This window comes from Trypanosoma brucei, chromosome 10 (genome assembly GCF_000002445.2).
Source record: "Trypanosoma brucei brucei TREU927 chromosome 10, whole genome shotgun sequence".
Taxonomy (NCBI): Eukaryota; Euglenozoa; class Kinetoplastea; order Trypanosomatida; family Trypanosomatidae; genus Trypanosoma; species Trypanosoma brucei.
The window spans coordinates 3,234,488-3,256,151 of record NC_007283.1 but is presented as its reverse complement, the minus strand read 5'-3'; the positions used below and the strand labels follow the sequence as shown (position 1 = coordinate 3,256,151).

General features: G+C 50.7%; 7 protein-coding genes across 7 annotated transcripts; all 7 read left to right on the top strand.

Annotated features, from left to right (window-relative positions):
- Window positions 1–45: 45 nt before the first annotated feature.
- Window positions 46–2,244, top strand: Tb10.05.0060 (hypothetical protein, conserved; the record flags this gene model as incomplete). Its single annotated transcript, XM_822752.1, has 1 exon — window positions 46–2,244. One exon carries the CDS (start codon window positions 46–48, stop codon window positions 2,242–2,244), a length of 2,199 nt encoding a protein of 732 aa, XP_827845.1.
- A 681-nt stretch (window positions 2,245–2,925) lies between these two features.
- Tb10.05.0050 (hypothetical protein, conserved) lies at window positions 2,926–3,402 on the top strand (the record flags this gene model as incomplete). Its single annotated transcript, XM_822751.1, has 1 exon — window positions 2,926–3,402. One exon carries the CDS (start codon window positions 2,926–2,928, stop codon window positions 3,400–3,402), a length of 477 nt encoding a protein of 158 aa, XP_827844.1.
- A 204-nt stretch (window positions 3,403–3,606) lies between these two features.
- Window positions 3,607–6,657, top strand: Tb10.05.0040 (hypothetical protein, conserved; the record flags this gene model as incomplete). The annotated part of the gene is made up of 1 exon (XM_822750.1): window positions 3,607–6,657. The coding sequence occupies one exon, from the start codon at window positions 3,607–3,609 to the stop codon at window positions 6,655–6,657; it is 3,051 nt and encodes a 1,016-aa protein (XP_827843.1).
- A 1,092-nt stretch (window positions 6,658–7,749) lies between these two features.
- Tb10.61.2750 (transporter, putative) lies at window positions 7,750–8,514 on the top strand (the record flags this gene model as incomplete). Its single annotated transcript, XM_822749.1, has 1 exon — window positions 7,750–8,514. One exon carries the CDS (start codon window positions 7,750–7,752, stop codon window positions 8,512–8,514), a length of 765 nt encoding a protein of 254 aa, XP_827842.1.
- A 352-nt stretch (window positions 8,515–8,866) lies between these two features.
- Window positions 8,867–9,892, top strand: Tb10.05.0020 (uncharacterized protein; the record flags this gene model as incomplete). The annotated part of the gene is made up of 1 exon (XM_822748.1): window positions 8,867–9,892. The coding sequence occupies one exon, from the start codon at window positions 8,867–8,869 to the stop codon at window positions 9,890–9,892; it is 1,026 nt and encodes a 341-aa protein (XP_827841.1).
- Window positions 9,893–10,094: 202 nt separating this feature from the next.
- Window positions 10,095–11,243, top strand: Tb10.05.0010 (diphosphomevalonate decarboxylase, putative; the record flags this gene model as incomplete). The annotated part of the gene is made up of 1 exon (XM_822747.1): window positions 10,095–11,243. One exon carries the CDS (start codon window positions 10,095–10,097, stop codon window positions 11,241–11,243), a length of 1,149 nt encoding a protein of 382 aa, XP_827840.1.
- Window positions 11,244–16,757: 5,514 nt separating this feature from the next.
- On the top strand, window positions 16,758–19,898 carry Tb10.05.0270 (hypothetical protein, conserved; the record flags this gene model as incomplete). Its single annotated transcript, XM_822746.1, has 1 exon — window positions 16,758–19,898. One exon carries the CDS (start codon window positions 16,758–16,760, stop codon window positions 19,896–19,898), a length of 3,141 nt encoding a protein of 1,046 aa, XP_827839.1.
- Between the last annotated feature and the right edge of the window lie 1,766 nt (window positions 19,899–21,664).

Here is a 21,664-nt window from a genome sequence, read left to right as displayed (position 1 = left end):
TAGTTTTGCGGCGCATCACGTGTATATTATTTAGATTGTCAGGGGATGCTGTCGTCCCGTAGCAAGGGGCCGGCGCCTCGGCCGCAGATGCGTGTCTGCTATCTATGTGGTCAACAGTTCGGTAGCGCCTCAATAGGCATCCACATACCACAGTGTTACGCAAAGAAGGTAGCGCAGTGGGAAGTGGCAGACCCCGCCACGCGCGGAAAGCGACCCAAACACCCCGACACTGTCAACTGGCAGGGATCGGGAGTGAGTGCGGAGAAACTGATGGATGAGCAGTTCCAAGAATTTACGAACAATCTCGTACCTTGTGATAGATGCGGACGGAAGTTCCTTCCCGATCGACTTCCGGTTCACCTACGCGGTTGTAAGGGTGACAGTCGCTGCCCATCTGCAAGTGCCAACCGCAGTAGAGCGGGAAGCACCAGAAGCTTGGCTTCCAGCGGTAGGGGCGCGTCACCCTCAAGGGATAGTCAGCGGGGAGGACAGGGGAAACGGACCGCTTCTATGGGCCCCGGAGCCAAGCCCCAGCTTCCAATATGTTACCTTTGTGGTCAGCAGTTTGGGACGAGTTCTATCGGAATTCACGTGCCCCAATGTTACGCAAAGAAGTTAGCGCAATGGGAGGCGGCAGATGTGGAGACACGCGGCAAGCCACCAAAGCATCCAGATTCCTTTAACTGGAAGGGAGAGGGTTGTGGTAATGTTGAGGAGCACAATGATGCACAATTTGCTGAGTTTGTTAGAAACTTGGAACCTTGCCCCAACTGCGGTCGAAAGTTTCTTGCGGATCGCTTGGTGGTGCATCTCCGCTCCTGCAAGCCCGGTTCTACGGCAAGACCGCCCCCAGCACCGAGTGCACCCCAATCTCGCCCTCCCACAGGAAAGGTCCCTCAACCGAATACGGGGAGCCATGTGGGGGGTGCTACAGATACCGCCGAACGATCACAATCGCGGGGTTCTGCGATAGGTACAGACCATAACAGAAGACTTTCTAACATTAATCCAAAGTTAAAACGTTTGCCGAAGGGTGGAACGGTCGATGCGGATGGGCGCGAGTGCCCGCGGTGTAGTGCCGTTGAATATGATAAAAATGCAAAGTACTGCAGGGAATGCGGCGCTAACCTGGCGTCCAAGAACCTTGCGAAACCGTGTGCGCAATGTGGAGAGTCGATACCCCAGGGATCTAGGTTCTGCGGCACGTGTGGAGTGCCAGTTAATGGTGCATCAGCGGACGAACGGGGCGAAGGAGCTGAGAATGTTAATGCACCGACTGTGCGGGTACTGACTTGTCCAGCATGTAGAGCTATATGTGATGCTGATAGTAACTTCTGTGACAACTGCGGAGGAGCCCTAGGTGACGCGGAGCCTCTTGCCGTAGGTGGAGCGCGAACCCCCGCTAAAACCACCAAAGAAGTTATGTATTGTAAAGGGTGTGGTGAAACTGTTGAGGAGCTCTCGGCGAAGTACTGCGAAGAATGTGGCGAAGTCCTTGAGAGGAAAACTATCGAAGACGTTAGTGAGGGTCCTCCGGCAGCAGAATGTACGTTAACTCCGCATGGGGTTAAGGAAGTTTCTGCTCCTCAGAGAGCTTTGTCGACGGCGCCGCCATCAACAACAAATGATGACAAGCGACACTCAGCGGGAGGGTTCAGGCAAGCAAACACTAAAATAGGAGGCAGTGAGGATAACCGCGGTGGCCCCAAAGTACCCTCAAGGGGGCGTGGCAATCTCTCACCCTCTTCCCCGAAGAAATGCACGCAGGAATCCTATACGGCAACTGACTACGAGGCGGCAGAAGTTGGGGAGCGCCTGGAGTGCCAGAAGTGCGGCAGAAAGTTTGCCCCAGAGGCACTGCAGCGGCACGAGCGCGTATGCGCATCGCAGAAGCAGCGAAAGGTGTTCAACATGCGGGCTCAGCGTCTTGCAGGCACCGAAGCCATGAGTTTTGCCAAAAAGATCGATACTACCGCCAGTGCCCCAGCGCCACCGAAAAAAGATTGGCGTGCCGAAAGCGAAGCATTCAGACGATCCTTGAAGGAGGCGCGAATGGTGGACAAGGTGCTGAAGTCTGGCGGCAATTTGCGCAATCTTCCACCCCCAACCTATAGTGAGAACAGCCATTACACGCCCTGTCCACACTGCGGGAGGAAGTTTGCCCCGGACGTCGCGGAGCGACACATTCCACGCTGTGCAAACACTGTGAACAAACCCAAAGCTCCTCCGCGAAGGCGGTTTTAGGGACATTATGACTGAGCTCATCAATTTGGATGAAATAAAAACGATGTAGTTATAACGGATATTGTTGTGACGCAATGTGGTGCACATGAACAAAGTACAGTGGGAGGTGCGGGCTATGAGGAAACAGAGGTCAAACATAATTAAGTAGTCTCACGTCGGGTCTGCATAAAGCGGTCTCTATCTTGACTCGTATTGCAATTGTATCGCTCATGCTTTCTTATTTCATACACCACGTGCGCTGCGACGAATTCAGTCCATGAGGCAAACCATGCGCTCGCCTTCTTTTTTTTTTTGCTACCTTGTCTTATTGCTCGTGCGCCAGTGGGAACTGTTTGTGGTCCTTCGTTGTTGTAAATTCTATGGTTTGGTGGCGAGCCACGCTCTTGTACTGGTTATCATATATGTATGCATGTAACCTTCCTCCTCTCTTCCAAATGTAGCCTTTTGTGCTTCAGTATATTCCGACCACGGGAACCTTTAGTTTACTGAGTCTGTGGCACTTCAATTACATTATTCTTTCATACATCTGCTCAGTTGTGTTCCCCTAGTTTGGCACCTGCACCTTACGCAATGCAACTTGTACCTTAAACCTTCTTCTCTTCACTGAGTGTAAACGACTCGTTCCTCTGACAGCCACTTGGGTTGATACCTATTACAGATAGCACCTGAACAGTTTTCGTTATGTTTAGTCGGTGCCAGCGGCGCGCCATGAATCGTGGGCATCTCGCCCCTACACCATCGAAGTACACCGACCAGCCTGGAATGTGGGGACCTGGCACTGGACCAGTTAAGGACACACTTGCCCGGCGCTCCATGTTCTTTCGTATGTTGGTGATGAACAAAATTGGCCGTCTGACGAAACCCTTTCGTACAAACCGCGTACGATGGATCTGGCGGAAGACCCAACTGCAGTTGTGGAAGACATTCGTCATGACAATGGTTTTCTTCTCTGCTGTGATGTTCGGTAACATATGGTTGTCCTTTGTCTATCACGCCTACACGGTGGGACCGACAACTCCCGTCCTTGAGCGCAAGGTACGTGAACACCGCGTGTCAAAACAAGTTTTGCAGATGGTTAGGGAGCGAGAGAACGAACTGTTAGCTGAAGAAGAACTGGCAGCTGCAAAAGAGGCGATCGCCGCTCAGAAGACATTGTAGTATCAAATAATCGAAATGTAAGATGAAGACATTCTTCAACGTGAACAAACCTTATCGACGACATTACCCATCCCTCTTATATTCAGATGAATGCAGTGAATTACTTACATATGCGTTCGGAATGCGACCGTGTGAACAACTGCTCCATAGAGGTGGCAGTGGCGTGGTCGTTTGTGCGCTCGGCTGTTTTTCCCCCCCCCCCTCATGTTCTTGTCTCGGTGTTTTTTGTTATATGCACTATTTAATTCGGTGGTTCATCCCAACATTGTGAGGTGCAAAGATGGAGATACATTTGTTCTTCCTCTTCTTTTTCTCTTCCTTGGTTGCTATACGTACTGTGTTTTTTTGTTATTATTATCGTGTCGGGACACTTTGCACCTCAAAAAGGGAAGGTGCGGGAGAAGCACATTTCGTGTTGCGCAGATGATAGACACAAAGCAGTTGTGCTCCAAACTCGATGGTGTGCTTCATCGATTCACCACCCATGGGAAAGGTGAGGACCTCGCCAATTGTGAGGATATGCTATCAGATATTAAAATCGCCACAAGTGCGGTTGAGGGGGCAGCCGCAAATCAAAGCAGTGATTCTCCGCTCCCAGTGAAGGTGCTGGAAGAACTGCGACTTCTCGGAAGCGCATGTTGGAACGTCACAATGCGGTGCACGGACCACAGTAGAGAGCATGAGCGAAGACTGAAGGTAGCGTTGCGTGAGTTTGCGACTAGGTCGTTCCTTCTTGGTAATTTTGTGTACTCGGAGGAGAGTGTTCGACACAGTTACTTTACTCACCATCCAAGGGAAGCAGAGCAATGCATACTAATGTGTCTGAAGACGTCGCGTGACCTCTCTCTGAATCATATGCCAGAGGGTTCTAAGGCACTTCTTGCCGCTGTTGAAACCATCGTTCCCCACATACCACCCGGAGTAGTACAACGGTTGCCACACCTCAAACACCGTAATTTGAGTTGGGAATTTGAATACACAAAGATGGAGGTGATGTGGAACCTCGGGCACCTGTTTGAGTCGTCACAGTCATGTGAAAGGCTTGCGCAAATGCTGTTGCGAGACAACACGCTTCACCGCACTTTGCTCGAGACATTCTTCCACTTCGTTTTCACGGTAGGCAGTGCTGAGGTGGAGCCTCCAAATGAGTGTTTCATACGCGACATGCTTATGTCTTCGATTAACGTTCAAAATTACCTCAAAGAGAATGGAGGAAGTGACGCACCCTGCCGCCTGCCAATGCTTCGTGGGGCAACGCTAGAGCAGATGGCGTTATCGTGGCTCCGGGAAGGGAACGCGTCAGAAGCGGTTCGTTGGGCGGTGGAGGCAGACTCCGCACTGCAATCCAATACATCCGCTTTATTGCGTCTAAAAGCTACCGCAGCAGCAGGTATGGAAAAGGAGGCGTCTGTTCAACTCCGCGAATATGTCCAGAGACTCGACGTCACCGTCGATGACGCGGTGGCTGTCTGTTTTGACTTTCAGAAGCTGTTCACAACAATGGAAAGCGGTTCAGTCGAAAGCATGCAGTTACTACAGAACAGGACCAAGGGCACTTCGGCTGCCGAGGGTGTCACGTTTCGACTTGTTCAGCTCCTCCTTCACAGTAAAGATACCGAGTCTTGTCGTTCCGCCCTGCAAATAATGCGAAATGAGTGTTTGGACTTCGAGGATCCGAAATATCGACGCTATTGCTTTAAATGGCTCTGGGAACTTAGCGACAACGCAGAATTTAGCCACGGAGAGGCAGTGGAAAGTCTTGAGGCAGCGATCCGCCTTGCAGATTGTGCAAGCGACTCTGAGATCAATGCTCTGCAGCTTCACCTATGCACAAAATATGTGGAGTCTGTGGAGCAAGGACAGCAAGTGAACATGCTGGCAAAACCAAAGGACATTCTGCTTAGGTACACAGAGCGAAAACCACGTTGTGTCTTCGCCCACGCGTTGTTATTCAAAATATTTGTGATGGAAGGAAGCGAGACATGCATGAAAGAGGAAATACACCAACTGGTGGCATGTGAACCCTCGGAGTTGGTAATCCCAGCCTTGTGCACTGCTATCAACTGCTGCCTAAAGCGGAACTGCCTCAACGTTGCCTCGTTGGCCGCCTTGCAAGCTCTCCTCTCGCCAGTACCCTTCGCAGATGTCAGGACAGAACTTGAGGTTCTACGGGTGTATGTCACCACGGCTATCAATAGAAGTTGCGCGCACTCTGATGACGACTTGTACAAACTCACGCAGCGGATTCAAAACATTCTCTCGGAGGGCTCTGCCACGCTGAAACTAACACATGACGAAGTAATGTGGTGGACGCAAGCTTTCCTTTTACTAGGTTCAGAGTTCACACTCGAAGCTAGCGCCACAAGTATTGCCTTATTTCGAGCAGCCGCTTGCATTGCAGAGCAAGATCCGTCGCCTAGGGAAGCGGGCACACAGTCACCGTTGTTGGCTGCCATCTTGTGCATGTTGGAGGACGAGTTTCGGTTGTTTTCAACAGGTAATCCACTGATTGACTTGGCGGATCTTGAGAAACACCTTAACGCGTGTAGGGATCTTATCTCAACAACTTATACCGCGGAATGTCGTGTGACATTTTTGCTGAGTAAGTCTGAGTGGCATTTGCGTGGCCCATCGATCGAAACACCGCAGGAAATGGATGAGATAGTGAGGGAGCTTTCCACTATCCCTGTGCCGTATAATGTTTACGAGGCGCTGGCAGAGGCCGCCACGTTCGAGGCATCCCGTGTCACAACAGAATGTTCCTATTTACGAGAATTCGCCATGGGGCTGTTTGCGAAAGCCTCGCTCGACTTAATGGAAAGAGTTGCGGCTTCCACTGAGGTTCGGGCAGGTGAAGAGGAAGCGGTTGCTGAAACCCTTACAAAGAACCTCTCTTGCCTGTACAAAGCCTTCACTTTGGGATCCGACAGAAAAGAGCAAATGTGCGTAGTGCAGCACCTCATGAGTTTCCTTTCTCTTCCCGTGATGGGTATTACCGTCGGCACCTTTCTTGGGCGCTACGGTGCGGTTGGGGAAAGGGGCGTAACCGCCAATAACTCCTCCGCTTTCGCCCTACTCCTTTTGGAATATTTTACGGTCGAGGCGTGGAACAATTCCGTCTTCTATCTTCACATCAACAATACAGAAAAGCAGGGTGAGTGGGCGCGTGCTGCCTGGGCTCTGGTTGACATTCTCCCTCCAACACACCGTGTTGTCTCTGCCCTACATGCGCTGAGAGGGATCACAGGCTGCTGACCTGCCCAACTGACAGATAATTCTTTCAAGTTCATGGGAGCTTCCCTTGATGTTATTCGTTCGTGACTTATTTATTTCCTTTAGTTGTTGATCAACAATACACTTAGATTCATTTGTGCAAACCGCTTATTAACAGAAAGTGAAAACAAAGCGCCACGCCTTTCACACAACACCCACCTCGCCCTCTCATTTGTTTCAATCCATTGCTACGCTTACCGCTAAGCAGCGGACAAAGCTTCCCATACCCCGCCTCTTTTTTCGACTACAGTAGTGAATGATGGCTTCCGAAGATAAAACGCAAAGGAACGATCCCCACGAAACGAACGAACATGAAGAAGTGCAAACTACACCTGAGGAGGTTGATCCTACTGCCGAGGAACCTGTATCACGGTGGGGGCGGCTCATGACACCTCGCATTGTTCTTTCCATCTTCACGCTTCTCAACTTCGTCACGTATTACGACCGCGGAGCCATTGCCGGTTGTTTAGTCGTCATTAAGGGTGATCCGACCATCGCGGGGTCATCGAATGTTCTGACGGATACGAAGGCCGGCTTGCTTTTCTCAGGCTTCATGATTGGCTTCATGGTCGCCTGTCCCCTGTTCGCTGGGCTCGGAGGTGTCGTACAATCCAAGTGGATCATCGCCGTAGGCATCATTGTATGGGTTGCTTCTTTAGTTGGAACCGGCCTGGCACGCTCGTATGAGTTCCTTCTCGCCTGCAGAATCTTTGATGGGGTGGGAGAGGCCGCCTTTGTTGGTTTCACAGTGACGGTGATTGATGCCATTGCACCACCCGAGTCACGGACATCGTGGATAGGCACGTTCTACTCTATGATCCCCGTCGGGACAGCGGTTGGTATGGCTGCCGGTGGTGTGATGGGTACGTATGGTTCCGTAGGGGGTCTGGAGGGCTGGCGTGTAACCTTTCTCTCCCTTGCGATCGTCGCCATTCCGATTTTGCTACTTATCGTATTCCTCCCCAAACGATACAACATGCGCCAGAAACGCGACAACGAATACCTCCCGGTACATAAGGCTGCCTTTCAATTTTCACGAACGCACGGTATCTCCTTGTTGTCTTCGGTTACGCAATGTACTGCTTTGTAATCGGCGGCCTCTCGGTATGGTCAATACCTTTTCTAGTTGATGGGCCGATGGAGCTTACCAACATGACGGCATCAATGATCATGGGCGGTACCACAGCACTTACCGGTATCATTGGATCCATCGTCGGAGGCGTTGTAGTGGACAAACTTGGAGGGAGCCTTGGCTCTTCAGGCACTATGAAGTGTCAGCTTTTTTGCGTCGTCATGATTGCCGTCAGCGTCCCCGTAGGACTTGCTGCATTGTTCATGGAAGTTACTTGGCTGTTTACATCGCTTCTGGTGGTTTCGGTGTTTACTCTCTTTGCAGTCACAGCACCCATTAACTCAGCAATACTAACAGTGGTCCCATGGGATCAAAGGGCATATGCCGTGAGTTACTCCGTTCTTCTTATTCACTTGCTAGGCGATTTCCCGTCACCAACACTTGCTGGTTATCTCTCTGACAATGCCTTCTCGAGAGGATGTCCGGCGCATGGTAATAACACCCAGTGCAGAAACGACATTGACAATTTATGCAAGTGGATAAACAAAACGGGTAATAGCACGGATGGACACTGCGTCAGCAAGTATCAGCTACGTAATGCTCTTCTTGTGATATTCGCATTCCTTGGTCTTGCAATTCCGTGCTGGCTTGCCGTCTACTGCATAATGTTGCGTGAGGCGAGTGCACCTCACTCCAATGCGGACAGCGAAGGTAGCGAAACGGGGGGAAACAAAAAAACTGAGGAGGCTGAAAAGGCTAATTCGTAGAAATAATTCGTAAAGGAAAATACATAGACAATGTTATATACAAAATAAATGCGTTTGATTTGTTGTAAACATTAACTGTGGAATAACTGTGGCTCGTTCTTCGTTGCTAGGGTCACCACCACCAGGGGATAGCACCTATGTTTCCCCTTTTGTCCTACTCCCTCTTTACACCTAATTATACTTTTTTGTTTCCTTTATTTCAATTTGGTGTTCTTAAACGCATGGTCCCTATGCCAGTTTGAGCACGTACTGCGGGCCTCCGTTGTTCTGTACATCTTTCTGTGAACCAACTGTTGCCCCTCTCCCTGCCCGTGTGCGCGACAATCCCTCTCCTTCCCTATTCCTGAAAGCAATGGCCGATCGAGGTGACGCAAGGGTTGTGCACGTCTTTGTTGATGACCTCTCGGCGGTACTCGCTGAAGATGTGCACGAATGGTTGCGTATTATTGGGGACATTGATGAGTTGAAAATGCGATACGATGCTTCCCGGCAACGGTCATTTTACTGGGTTCGTTTCCACCAGAGTTCAGCGGCGCGGCTGGCGGTAGACCACCTTGATGGCGAACGGCTGAAGAATCATGCCATCGAAATACACTCCAACGTGTTCAAGAAACAAACGGCTGCAGTGGCTACTCTAGAGGGCGCCGCGGGGGGCGTACAAGAGGAGAAAACTAAGTTGGAAATGAATCCAAATCTCCCAAAGAACCACCTGATGCCCCGCGACTTGCAAATGGATGAGCTGCTTGTACGTGCCATTCCGGAAATGTTGGAAACTAGCGAGCAGGCGGCTGAGGGCGGGGAGTTGCTGCAAAGACTGTTGGAGCTCCAGGAGTCGTACTGCCGCGCGCAAGAATCGTTGGAGAGGACGACGGAAGGCATTCGTGAGACGGATGGAGAGTTGACGGCACTGCTTCGTGGTGAAACAACGGCAGCCACCGACGTTAGCGGCCCATCTAGTGAAGGCTTTGTGCAGGGCAATACCCCACTAGCGAGCGCACGGATACGAAACGCGGTGCCGGTGCCGCTGTCCACTTGCGACCCCGCGGGGCTGCTATCGAAACTCACCAGACACGTTGGTCCCGTTGCGGATTACGCTTTCAGTTTTGCTTCCAACGGTGGCTCATTCGCTACAGTCGTGGAGTTGTTCCATCCTGACGATGCCGACTTTGCGTTGGCCCTGCTGACAGGTCGGCGCATGGTGTCAAAAAGCACGGAGAAGCACGCCGATGCCGAAGATGCGTTAGCGGCTCTTGTAGGATTTGGTTGGGAGGCTGAGGCCTCGGTGGCTCCGCTGACCCCGCCAAGTGTACCACAAGCCTCCTTCGCCGCACATAACAGGGTGGCCACCATCTTGCGTTCCTGCCGGAGTGTGGCCTAGCATTGCGGGTCGCAGATTCGACCCAGGCGTGGCGTTTCCTATCCGCAAAAAGAGGGGGGAAATCGTAATGTGAACGGAGCTTGTAGCTTTTAAATTGTTTTCTCAATCACTTTTTCTCCTCAGTACTTACTTCCCCTTTCTTACTGACCTCAGCGTAGGTAAAGCGAGGGAAGAATTAATTGCTGCGTGGCAAAGCGGCGCCATGTCCGACCAGTGTGTCACCGTCGAGGCACCCATCAACATCGCTTTTATCAAGTACTGGGGTAAGCGTGAGGGTGGAGAGACGCTGATACTCCCCACAAATGACTCTTTTAGCATCACGCTCTCCGCAAGCCCGTTTCGTAGCAAAACCTCCGTGGAACTCAGGGACGACATCGAGACAGACACGTTGCGACTGAACGGCACCGAGGTTGATGTGGGAAAGACTCCACGGGTCCAGTCGATGCTCCTTCATCTCAGGAGCACATGCCCCGAAGACCTGAAAAACAAAAAGGTGAACATCGTATCGGAGAACAACTTCCCAACTGCCGCTGGGATGGCCTCTTCCGCTAGCGGCTACTGCGCCATGTCGGCGGCGCTCATCCGTGCTTTCAAGTCCACCACTAACGTCTCAATGCTTGCTCGCCTTGGATCTGGCAGCGCCTGCCGCAGTGCCTTTGGGGGTTTCGTTATATGGAACAAGGGGGAGAAACCTGATGGTAGCGACTGTGTGGCCACACAATTTGTTGACGAAACGCATTGGCCCGAGATACAGGTGATGTGCGCTGTCCTTAAAGGGGCACAGAAGGATGTCTCCAGCACCAAGGGCATGCAGCAGTCCCTCAAAACGTCGCCTTTGATGAAGAAGCGCATCTCAGAAACCGTACCGGAGCGCATGAAAATTGCCTCGAGAGCTATAAAGGCGAGGGATTTCGCAACCTTTGCAGAGATTGCAATGCTTGAATCGGACGACCTGCAGGAGATATGCGCGACCACCGAACCGAAGATTACGTATGCGACGGAGGACAGCTACGCGATGATCCGCCTCGTGAAAGCCTACAATGCGAAGAAGGGCCGCACAGCACTGGCTTACACCTTCGATGCCGGGGCGAACTGTTTCTTGTTTGTTCTTAAGGAGGACCTTCCTGAAGCCGTGGCTATGCTCATGGAGCACTTCCCAACACCATTCGAGAAGTTTTTCTTCGGAGACCGCGAGTTACTTGAGAAAGTCAAGGTTGTATCGCTTCCCGACGAATATAAGAAGCTGATTGACCACCCGAAGAAGCCGTTTGAGATGTTACTGCAGTCCCCTGTCGGGTGTGGGGTGAAGTATCTCGGCCCCTCCGAGTCACTCATTCCACCTCGGGTATGAGAAGTACTGCGGGGGATGAAGGAAATGGGTGACGATATGGGGGTATTTGGCTGGGACTAATGCTCCAGTTCCTATTCCCCCGTAATTTATTTCTTTATGTGTTGTTAAGATCCATCTAACCCCATTTATCGACATTTTCTTACTTTCAAACATAGCTGTCCTCGGGACGTTGTGTTTGAGTAACGGACCGGTGGAGGTGGTGGGGAACAAACCTTCTCCCCTCCCTTCATCCTTCCACTGGAGTAGCATTGCTCAAATTACGCATATATTGGTACGAATGCGGCAGTGGCGGTTGTTCCGCACAGTGCCCGTCGCTGCATTTCATTCTCCCTGTGCTCTCTTTTTTAATTATCTTTCATTTGGAGCGTAGTCAATGCCCTTTGCGGTTGTTCTCTCATCAGAAGTAGTGAGGACAAACCGAAACGGCGGAAATGTTAATAAGAGTAGGTCGGCACCAGATGGATTGACACAAAGTTGTAACGGTCGATCTCTTCGCAGGAAGTTGGAAAAACCAAAGCCCACCCTCCCACCATACTTTCTCACTGCGGGTCCCACGCTGTTTAAGCAAAGAGTTCTCATGTTGCAGCGCGTGGGCCGCGGCGAATCGGCCTTTCTGGCATCCCCTTCCTCTTCTCCCTCCTTCTCAGACACATCACTTGATCATATGACAGCGGATCCTCCTGACCCTCGAACCGCATAGTGGCAGCATTTCCAACTTTCCACCTTTCCCACCAAATCATGCACATCCGCAGGGCAGGTGTGAACTGCTATTCGCAAAGCCAGTGACTCTCGAGCCCGCTTTCGCCGTAAATAGTTTCCCCCTCCCCGTGCGTAGTTTGATGTCGTTGGGGTTAGGGAGGCATTTTCCCAAAAAGCTCTCTAAAGCAATTGTTCCAGGCAATTAGAGCCCTTACGGCCACCAAATCCAATCGAATTCGTTGGCTGGAGCTTGTAGTCGTCCAATCAGTCTCTCCTACCCAATGTGCCGCTAAATCACCGAAGGGGGGCATATGCAGATATTACGTTGGGTCAGACCACTGAGACTTCAATCCTTCCGAATTTGGGACCCTACAGGCGGAGGAGAGTTTACAACAGCCCATTCCAACCTCCATCCTTTGGAGGCCGATGCAGCTGTGAGCATCAGCAGGGATAGCGGGTTACGAAATATGTTTACCACGGAGACGTTGTGAGAAAGCGGGTGGAACTGAGGCAGCACAAAAGCAGTGATGCTCCGGCGCCCCAAAGTTACTTTCCCCGGGTGTGGAAGGTGGAGACGCCACTTTGTGTAACGAGGTGTGGAATTCCTTTTATTCCTTGCAGAACAAATCCCTTGTCTGCTTCGGGATCGCCACTTTCGCTGTGTTTGAAAGTGCCGTAGCCTCGAGCCGCCTGATGGCGCGCAGTTTACACGGTCTATTCGGTTCAACGTTCCAACGTGGCCAAGGAACCGGATTCATCCAGGACGAGGGGTGCGGTAATTCTGCGATATTTATTCCCCATCCCCCTTTCCCCTCCCAACCCCACCGGAGCCCGACACGTGGCTGTGAAAATTGAAGGGTGATAAGTTCATGCGGTTTCCCCACCATCTGCTCCTCCCTTCCCTGTGCAGCCCGTCATCTTCGGCGTTCCCGTGTTCCTTTATCCCGCCACCACTTGTACACTTTTCATCCCATGTCGGGTCCGTTTCTTGAACTAGGCAGAGCCTCATTTTCTTATTCCTTCGTCGTATCCCTCTGGCACTTCCTCTACCCCAATCCTCTTCGCAGCGCTTTCCACCGTTGCCACCTTCATTGCGCATCCCACTCCCGATGCGGTGGAAAACGTCACCAGAGTGCATGAAAAAGGTGCTGGAAGCGGCACACTCAACATACGCCAGAATTTACTCTTATTGTACACTTTTGTTTAGATCACGACCACCAAGGTCACCGAAACGCGCACAAGCACAACGCGGAGCAACGTTTGAGGGTGTGGTCGCAAGGCCGGCGCCTAAAAGGACGACATGCTTGGAAGTGTGCGCCTTTTCCGGGGGCTCATCCCGCCAACTGCACACCACTTCGCGCCCGCAAGTTCCGGCAAGAGGCCTCTAGGAAAATAGCCTTTAGTTGCCAATCATTTTTCAAGCACAGTTCCTTTACCCTAGTTTGTTGGCAAGCGCAGCACCGTGTCACCGTAGATCGTTGTCAGCGCGTCGGGGAAGCACTATGGGAATGAGTGTAGACCCCACTCTGCTCGCCAACCGTCGCGGAAGTTCGCCTTCCCTCTAACGACGGAAAAGGAGAAAGTGAAGCAAAAAGGAACTACTCTGAGGTTGCAACCGCCTTCGGGGGTACCAAACTTATTCGACCTTGTGATCCAGTTCCGTTGCCGCTTGTGCTTACCGAAAGCGAATCGCATGCACGCACTCTAATATTTTCTTCTCGAGGGCGGCAGAGCGTCCACCACCGAGTGGAACAAGGTCGGTCACCAATGCCATCACCTCCGGAGTGTGACGAGGGGAATTATTTTTCTTCCTGCACTTGAAAGCGGCCCTTGTTGGCCATCCGCCGCAACTGCTTCCTGTAGGTGGGGAACTCAAACAGAAAGTCCCTCCCCATCTTCGGCACCATTGGGCAGCGGAAGGGGTACCTCCCACCTCATTCATTATATGTGCTATGAGAGCCGGCACCTGCCGCCGCAACATCTTCATGATAGTTGGTGCACGTTATTTTTATTTTTGGGTGGAGAGGCAGCCAGCAACTTTGTCGGAGGGTGGGCTGCGCGTGCCGGTGTTTTCAGGTTTCGGTCTCGTTACGGGTGTGGTCCGCACATTTTGTACCACGCTGCCCGTGCTTCTTGCAACGTACCCGTGATGTTTCGGGTGCCCTGTAGCCTGCGAGGGGGAACGCTACATGGTCGTGATGTGTGACAAAAACTTGCTTATCGATTGGAAGGTATTTGAATCGGCGGCGAGCTCCACGAGGGGCGGGGGCAGTCCAATCCATGGTTCACGGAACCGAACGCATATGAAAAGTTTATGGTCGCACAACGGCAACTCACTGTGGTGTTCTGCTCGTGATTACGTTTCCAAGAAACTGAGCTGTGCAGTTTGTCGGTGAGTGCCGTAAGCGATAGCGCTTTTTACTTTTTCGTAACAGACAACCAATCAAGTTAAAAAAACTCCTGGCTGCCAGTCGCCCAAACGTTTTGCGCATGGCAGTGTTCGGCGTTACTTGATGCGTGTGTGGGCATTTCGCACCAGGTTCTCTCGTTTGTGCATTTGGCCGTACTATAGTCCCCCCACGCTTTCCCTTCCCCGGTCCCTTTCTGAATTGTGGACTTCGGTTGATTGTTTTTGCGCATGCCAAAACGAAGTCAAGCAATTTTTTTAAATCCTTGAAGCATACGTCAACCTAACCCGCTGTCGATCCAGTAGGTCGTTCCCACACTGCCAACATCGACTCGGTCGTACGGAAACAATTTCGGCGTCGCTTCTTTGGCGTCTAGCATCCTCGCTGCTGTTCAGTAGAGGCGTTTTCGTCGGTTTCTCTCGGCACATCCTTTCTAACATCTGCATCTGTTGCCTTTTTACTGGTGCAGCCCCATTCGTCATGGGCTCTGTGCTTAAGCCAGCTCGTTGGGCATACACAGACGCCGTGTGGTTCCCAGCTGTTTCTCAACGGTGGAGGCAACTGAAAGACGCCGCCCTCCCTTCCATTGAAGGCTGCTTCGTACGTGTTTTATGGCTTCTCTTCCGGGACATTTTCCCCTCATCCCTCCCCCCGAGGCGCCTTTCTGCATCGTTCTCTGGATTTGATACTTTCCTCTCCTGTGCTGGAGATCGTCCTGCTCCTTTCCCGTGGGACGCCCGGTGCTGCCACCCCTCGGATGACTGGGTTTTTTGCTCCGTTGATACTGTTCAAACAGTTAGGCGAAGTCCTGAGCCGTTCCTTTATCTTTGCATGGGCCTGTTCATGGCGTCGTGGCTGGGCCGCCCTTTTCTTTGCCTGACATAATGCCGTGCAGAAGCCTGGTGTGCTCCCCAAATACGGCGGCCAACGGTGACATCAAAAGCTACCAGACTGTGATCCGGTTGATTTGGCGCGGGGTGGTCCACCATAACGCTTCAGTCCTCTGTGCTCCGCGGTGTGTCGCTCCGTTTCCACCTCCTTCATTTTTTTGTTTCATCTGGCTGCCACCGCACTGCCGATTCTTACTTTCCCATTGGCATGCCGACCTATGTTCTTTATGATTCGCGGTTCGCAGGGGCAGGGTGCTCTCGGGCCACATGGCCTGAACCAACATCCGTTCCTGCATTGCTGGGCGTCGCCCCGGTGATCGTCCTTTCCAACCCTCCTGAGCACATTGGACCCTCTGCGGTACCCCTGCTTTCGGTGCTGAAACCGCCCACTCTACCTTTGCTTGCGTAGCTATCAGGGGTTATGTGCTGGAGACCTGTGTGTTTAAAGTGATTTTCTTCTCTTCCACCGTCGGAGCTCGTATTCCACAGAAGTGCAGGAGGTGACCCTGCTTCCCCGGAGCACCTTCACCAGAGTCGGCTGGTTCGTCGCGGTGTCGACCCTGTCCCTCTGATGCTGTGGCCAGTAGAGCCACGGGTGTGCCCGACGCCCCCTCAGGGGGTTGTCGGGGTTGCACTCCTACGTGGTAGAAGTGCGAGTGGAGCTTCACCAGCCCTTGCCCAGCGTAGGTGTTTTCACTTCAAGTGGTTACCCACATTGTACAGGAGTTGTGCTTTTCCGCGGAAGGCAGTGTTTACTGCCGCGTCAAAAAAGGGTGAGGGTGCGGACGCGTGTTGTCTCATTGGCCTGGGTGGGCTAGCGCTCAACAATCCCAGGGATAATACTGGCTGGTGTTGATCTTTGGTCTGCTATTGGGCGTTGGTGTTGCGTCAGCTTCGGTAGCAAATTTTCCTCGCGTATAGGACGGATAACATTCATTTGTTGCTGATATTAGTGCATCGCCCGTTTTATTTACGTCTTTCACACTCAATCAGAACGTTAATACTGTCACGCAATTATCGTATGTGTTTCTGGCTTAATGGTACGCACAAGTGTGATGACAGTACACTGGTATGGAGAGGGTCTGTGTTTCAAGTAGTGTCACCTCCCTTTCCCCTTAGTGCTTCCACGTCAACACCTGTGGGAGTTTCTCCGAGGTCACCCTTGTGAAATGAAGGCTTGTATTAGGTATTGGAGTGGCGTCGCTTATACGTAAAGGATGTGATGTTGCTAGTTTGTTGCCGCGAGGTTTTCTAAACTATTGGTGCTTCTGCCCTATAATCTCTTTTTCTATTTTTAAATGTTACCCATTATTGCACTGCCTCTGAGAGGCGAATATACCTGGTATCGCGTCCTGTATCGGTCCTACCTTTTTTGAATGTTTCACTTCGTAGGCCGTTATATCAAACTGACAATTTTTGTGTATTTCTGTGCTACTCACTGACTCACTGCAGTAGCATGTCAACCGCGCATTTATTCCTATTTTTTCTTTTTTTTTTGCTCTGTCAGAGTGCAAGTAATGGATTTCATTGCATTTAAGGATGGTGGCCTGCGAGACGACCGCTACAGGATTATAGATGAGGTTGAAGAAAGGTTACCTGACCGTCCGAAGGTGAACCATCGGCAAAGGAGTGTTAAAGATTACGGACTGACATGCGCTCAGCAGCAAGACCGTTCACAAGCAGAAGGATTGTTCACTGTAACCCCTAGGACTGTAGATTTTAGAGATATTGTAGTCGGCCAAACGTACACCAAGAAGGTAACGTTAACAAACTGCACGAACAAGTTGTACGCCTTCAGGATTTTACCCGTCTCCCCAAAATATAAAGAGGTCCTCCAGTATGAATATCGTCTTCCGCCGAAACTTCCCTCCGGACTGTCTTGGAGTGTGAACATTCGGTTTACCCCCTCGAAGGAAGACGATTTAGAAACAACCATCGTATTTCGGACAGAACAAGGTGTTTTCGTTGTCCCGGTGAGGGCTTTTCGTCGTAAATCAGTTGTTTCTGCTTCCCCTGACAAACTTGATTATGGTTGTGTGATATTCGGAGAGAAATTGTCCAAAAGGGTTACTCTGAGGAATGACGGTGCCCTTGCAGCTACAGTATCGGTTGGTGGGTCGGTGCGCGACTGGACAGATGTGCTTCATAAGAATCCTATCAACGGAAAAGAAGAATCTGTCGTGGTGTTTAACCCCGCTGGTTACACTCTGACCATTGAACCGTATTCCGCTAGTTACTTTGATGTAATATTTTCTCCTCATGAAGATGTTGTTATTGATGGTGACATTGAAATCCGCTACGATGTAGACGGGTCGGCGGCTGTCAAAAAAATTCAAGTAAGAGGGACTGGAGGTTCACTTCCTGTGCACGTCTCCTCGGCAGCTGAAATAGACTTCGAGTGGTGTTTTTTTGAAACCACGTACTGCGAAAAGATAACGATTCAAAATACAACAAACGTGCTGACAACAGTTATTCCGGAGGTCCCACCAACGTTGTCTTCGTCGCTCTCTTTTTCACCAAAGTCGGTATGTGTTCAAGCAAAGAGCACTTCCGAAATTTGCGTTTTTTTCACTCCTCAAAGAGGTCTTGGACACACAGTTCAAAGCGTAATTCTGATGTCAGTCCGTGATCAGAAAACGCCCCTTTCAGTAAAACTGAATGCGAGGTTAACTGAGCGGGGGTTCGGGGTTAGCACGAATGAACTGCACTTTGGTTCGCGAAGCGTCTGCGAAGAGATAGTACAGCCGCTGAGGGTAGAAAATTTGTCCGATCTCCCCCAAACTCTTGGATTCTTAACACTTCCTGATAACGTGAAGGTTGCTCCATACCCAATCGTTACGTTGCTACCGAAAGAGGTGATGGAGTTCAAGGTGGGAGTGCGACCGCCAACGCTTGGCCAGTTCACTCACGTTGTCAATATTACCAACGAATACGATGTTTCACGTGCCATTCAACTGACTGGCTGCGGATGCGAGTATCCTGTACGGTTCTCAAAGTCATGTATCGATCTTCCAGCATGCCCATTGGGTGGTGAGATCAATTACTCAGTAACGTTGCAGAACAATGGGAATGCTCAACAATCGTTCTTCATTTCCTCCCCTCTTGAATACCTAAGGGCAAGTCCTTCGTTCGGGACCCTTCAAGGAGGAGAACATTGTCCTATTGTTGTATTCTTCGCACCTCTTGCGCAGCCGTCCACACCACCCTTGGAGGAGACAATGCCTCGGCCAAGTACCAAGCGCATATCCCGGAGAGGAAGGGAACGGGAACATACACCACCGCTGGAAAAGGTGACAGATAGCGAAGAAGCTTGCTTAAACGAACTATACAAGGCATGGGAGTGTAATTCCTCCGGTGAGGGGTGGAGCAGACATTCCAGCTTCTTCTTAAAGTGCGTGGTAGGGGAGGCGGCTAGTGAACAAGTTGTGATGCTTCAAATTAATTGTGTTGTTGTCAAACCCACGCTATCCGTGAGCCTAGTCTCCCGCGTCCACCAGAAGGCAGTTTTGAGGAAGGCATCGAAACGCGGTGCGAAGAAGAACGAACGTCGCGGTGTCGAGCAGTCACTAACACTAGAAATATCACCGAGTGCTGTCAAGCAAAGTGTTGATTTTGGGAAGGTGCCGCTAAACTCTCGTGTTGAACGAGTTTTCCTGCTTCGCTACACTGGGGAAGGGTCCATGTATTTGCAAATGCGCCCAGTGGCTGCATATTCACCGTTCTTCGTTTCCAAGCCACCTCAGTTTATCCTTTCTCACGATGAAGAATGTGCGGTAACCGTTTGCTTTACACCCGCAGAGTGCGGCTATTACAGAGAGGAGGTAGTTTTTTCCTCCGCATGCTCAAATGACGTGACGTTATCGTTGCAAGGATCATGTGAGCCCGCCGATTTGCTTGTAACTGGCGATCGAGAGCTCGGGGAGCAAACAAAGTCCATTGAGGTGATCGTTCTAGAACCCGCTCAGGTTGGACAGGAATCTCGGCAGCAACTCTTTTTCCACAATATGAGCAATTTGCCTCTTGAAGTGAACGTTGCGTTTATTACTGGGGAGGGAAAGACTCCTGCGTGGCCAGAAGGCTGTTCTTTTACCTTTGAGTGCGATCAGTTTGTCATACCAGGAAGGACAAAGGTCCCCAAAACGATTGTGTTCACCCCACAAGTAGTTGGAATGGTTTCCTTGCATCTTCGCGTTTCAGATGGCTCGTCTGTTCAAACCATCCTTGTGGAAGGTCGTGGGTGCGACTTGCCTGTGTTTCTAACATTTCCCTCATGTAAGGAATTGGCGGCGGGAGAGAGTGCACCGTACACTGGTTTCCGGAAAAACCCCTTCCCGGAAACTGGTGCGTCTGCCATTGACCCGGTCCGACTCTATTTCGCAGCAGAACAAACAAGATCAATATCCGTTGGTAGCCTCAAGGCAGGAAGCTCTTTTGAATGCATTGTTGGTGGCTGGAGTGAGACGTTTACTGAGAATGGGTGGAAGTTAGAGCCTCTGAAAATTACTGGACCTGCTGGGAGTCACGGTACATTCACGGTGTCATACAACCCCAGACGTGATCACACGGACGTTTCATTTTGTACGTTTTCACTGGCGATTAAGTGTGCTTTGGTGCCGGAAGAAAGGGTGTACCATGTTCAGTGCACAGGAACTGCCTAAGTAAATTACTGGCTTTTACAAAACATCGGTGTGTAAGTCTATTACACTATTTGTAGTTGGGCGTTGTCGTGACCATCGTTAGCTAGAAAGGTCACAGTAGCCCCGATCCTCTAGTGGTTTGACGTACGTGTGACGTGTGCGGCCTTGTGCGTTGCTGATGTGTGTTCAGTGTACTGATGTCCTGTAGCCGTAGCTCCTCCCTAAAGCAAATCGACACCACCTCTGTACCTAGCTAAGTAGGCGATACTCGTTGCGTGCTTGGGGAGCACGTCATGTACGCGGTGGAAAGGACACACCACCCACATACTCTTGGTGTTTTCTTTGGTTCGTAAGCGCATTTGGCATTGGTCCTGAATAACATGCACACAAGTTCTTGTGCTGCGTACGGTGATGGAATTGAATAAACAGGCAGAAGCGATTACTCCCAGATACTATCATAGGTTGATTTTGTTGGATACGGCTTTTCGCGCATTTGGACACTCGTTTTTTTTAGTTCAGTCCGTGCTATTCAACACCCACAGAAGTGCAGGTTTATTTAAACAAGGCATTGGATTCGATCCAATGCGGGAGCAAACTGGTTGCTCAGTTGTTGTTCCGTAGGTATAGGGGGAGAGAGTTTTGAAGCATAAAACCTCCTTTTGCAATTTTTTGTTTGTCAGTGATCACTTTCTCTCCCTGTGATTTTTACAACAAATGATGCTAGGTGTACTATTTCTGTTATTTAAGGATGCGGTGTTTCTTCAACTGGTGTTATAACTTTCAGGACAGATCACCGGCTTAAACATTCGTCACGTCGTGTGGTTACGGTTTTAGGCAACCCAAACTGTGATCTTCTGTACAGAACGTGGGATATTTGTTTGTAGTTTTAGGGGTATGGAGGCCACCGTCGTCGATATGTGCGCACTACCCCAAAGGATGCGTGTATTACTGCACGTTGAGGAGTTGCGCAATTGTGCGACATCTTGATGACCTTTGCTAGAACCAGAACAAAGAGCCTAATTGGGCGGCGGTAACCATGTCAGTGCATTTTTGACAAGTGGTGCTACCAGGGGCACTTCTGCGCCATTCCCGGTGAGTGCGTAAGGGGCCATGTAAAGTTATGTGGTGCATTTTTCGCTGCCTTAGCTGTTATTGCTTTGGACCGATCAGTTTGTCGGGGGGTTGGAGGAGTGATTGTGCCAACCTTCTCCCCCTGCGTTGTCCACATTATGTGAACACTATGGGTATCTATGGTGGCGTCTTTCAGAGTGAAGGGAATATCGTTCCTCCGCTCGCCCCCTTCTTTCAGCCACAGTGCTTTTGAGTAAATTGTGCTCATACTTCATGTTTGAGGAAGCGCAAATTGAGTGGATGGTTAGTTTTGGATGAAAATATAACCGTTTTGTATTTTCTATCTGCGTAAGACACGTTGGACCCTCTGTGTTTTCGTTGTTAGTTTCGCTGCTTGTGTTTGTGCATTCTTGTGTTTTTACTTTTGTCTCTCGCCACCCCGCCACTGCAACTGAGGTAATGTCAATTCGAGGGGTTTTTGGTTAAACACAGCAGACTAATCCCTGTGCTTGTGGGTGATTATATTAAACGCTTATGCAAGCTTGCTAGGATGCCATGGAGGTGCTTCCTGGTAACTATTGCCATTGAGCACAGGTTGACATACCCTGACGCGACGATGTTGCTTCGCTGACGCACCGTCATGGGACTATGAAGGCCTTTCGTTGCCTTTCAAGACCACTTCATAATCCATTCCCAAAGCGAGGGGCACATAAGGG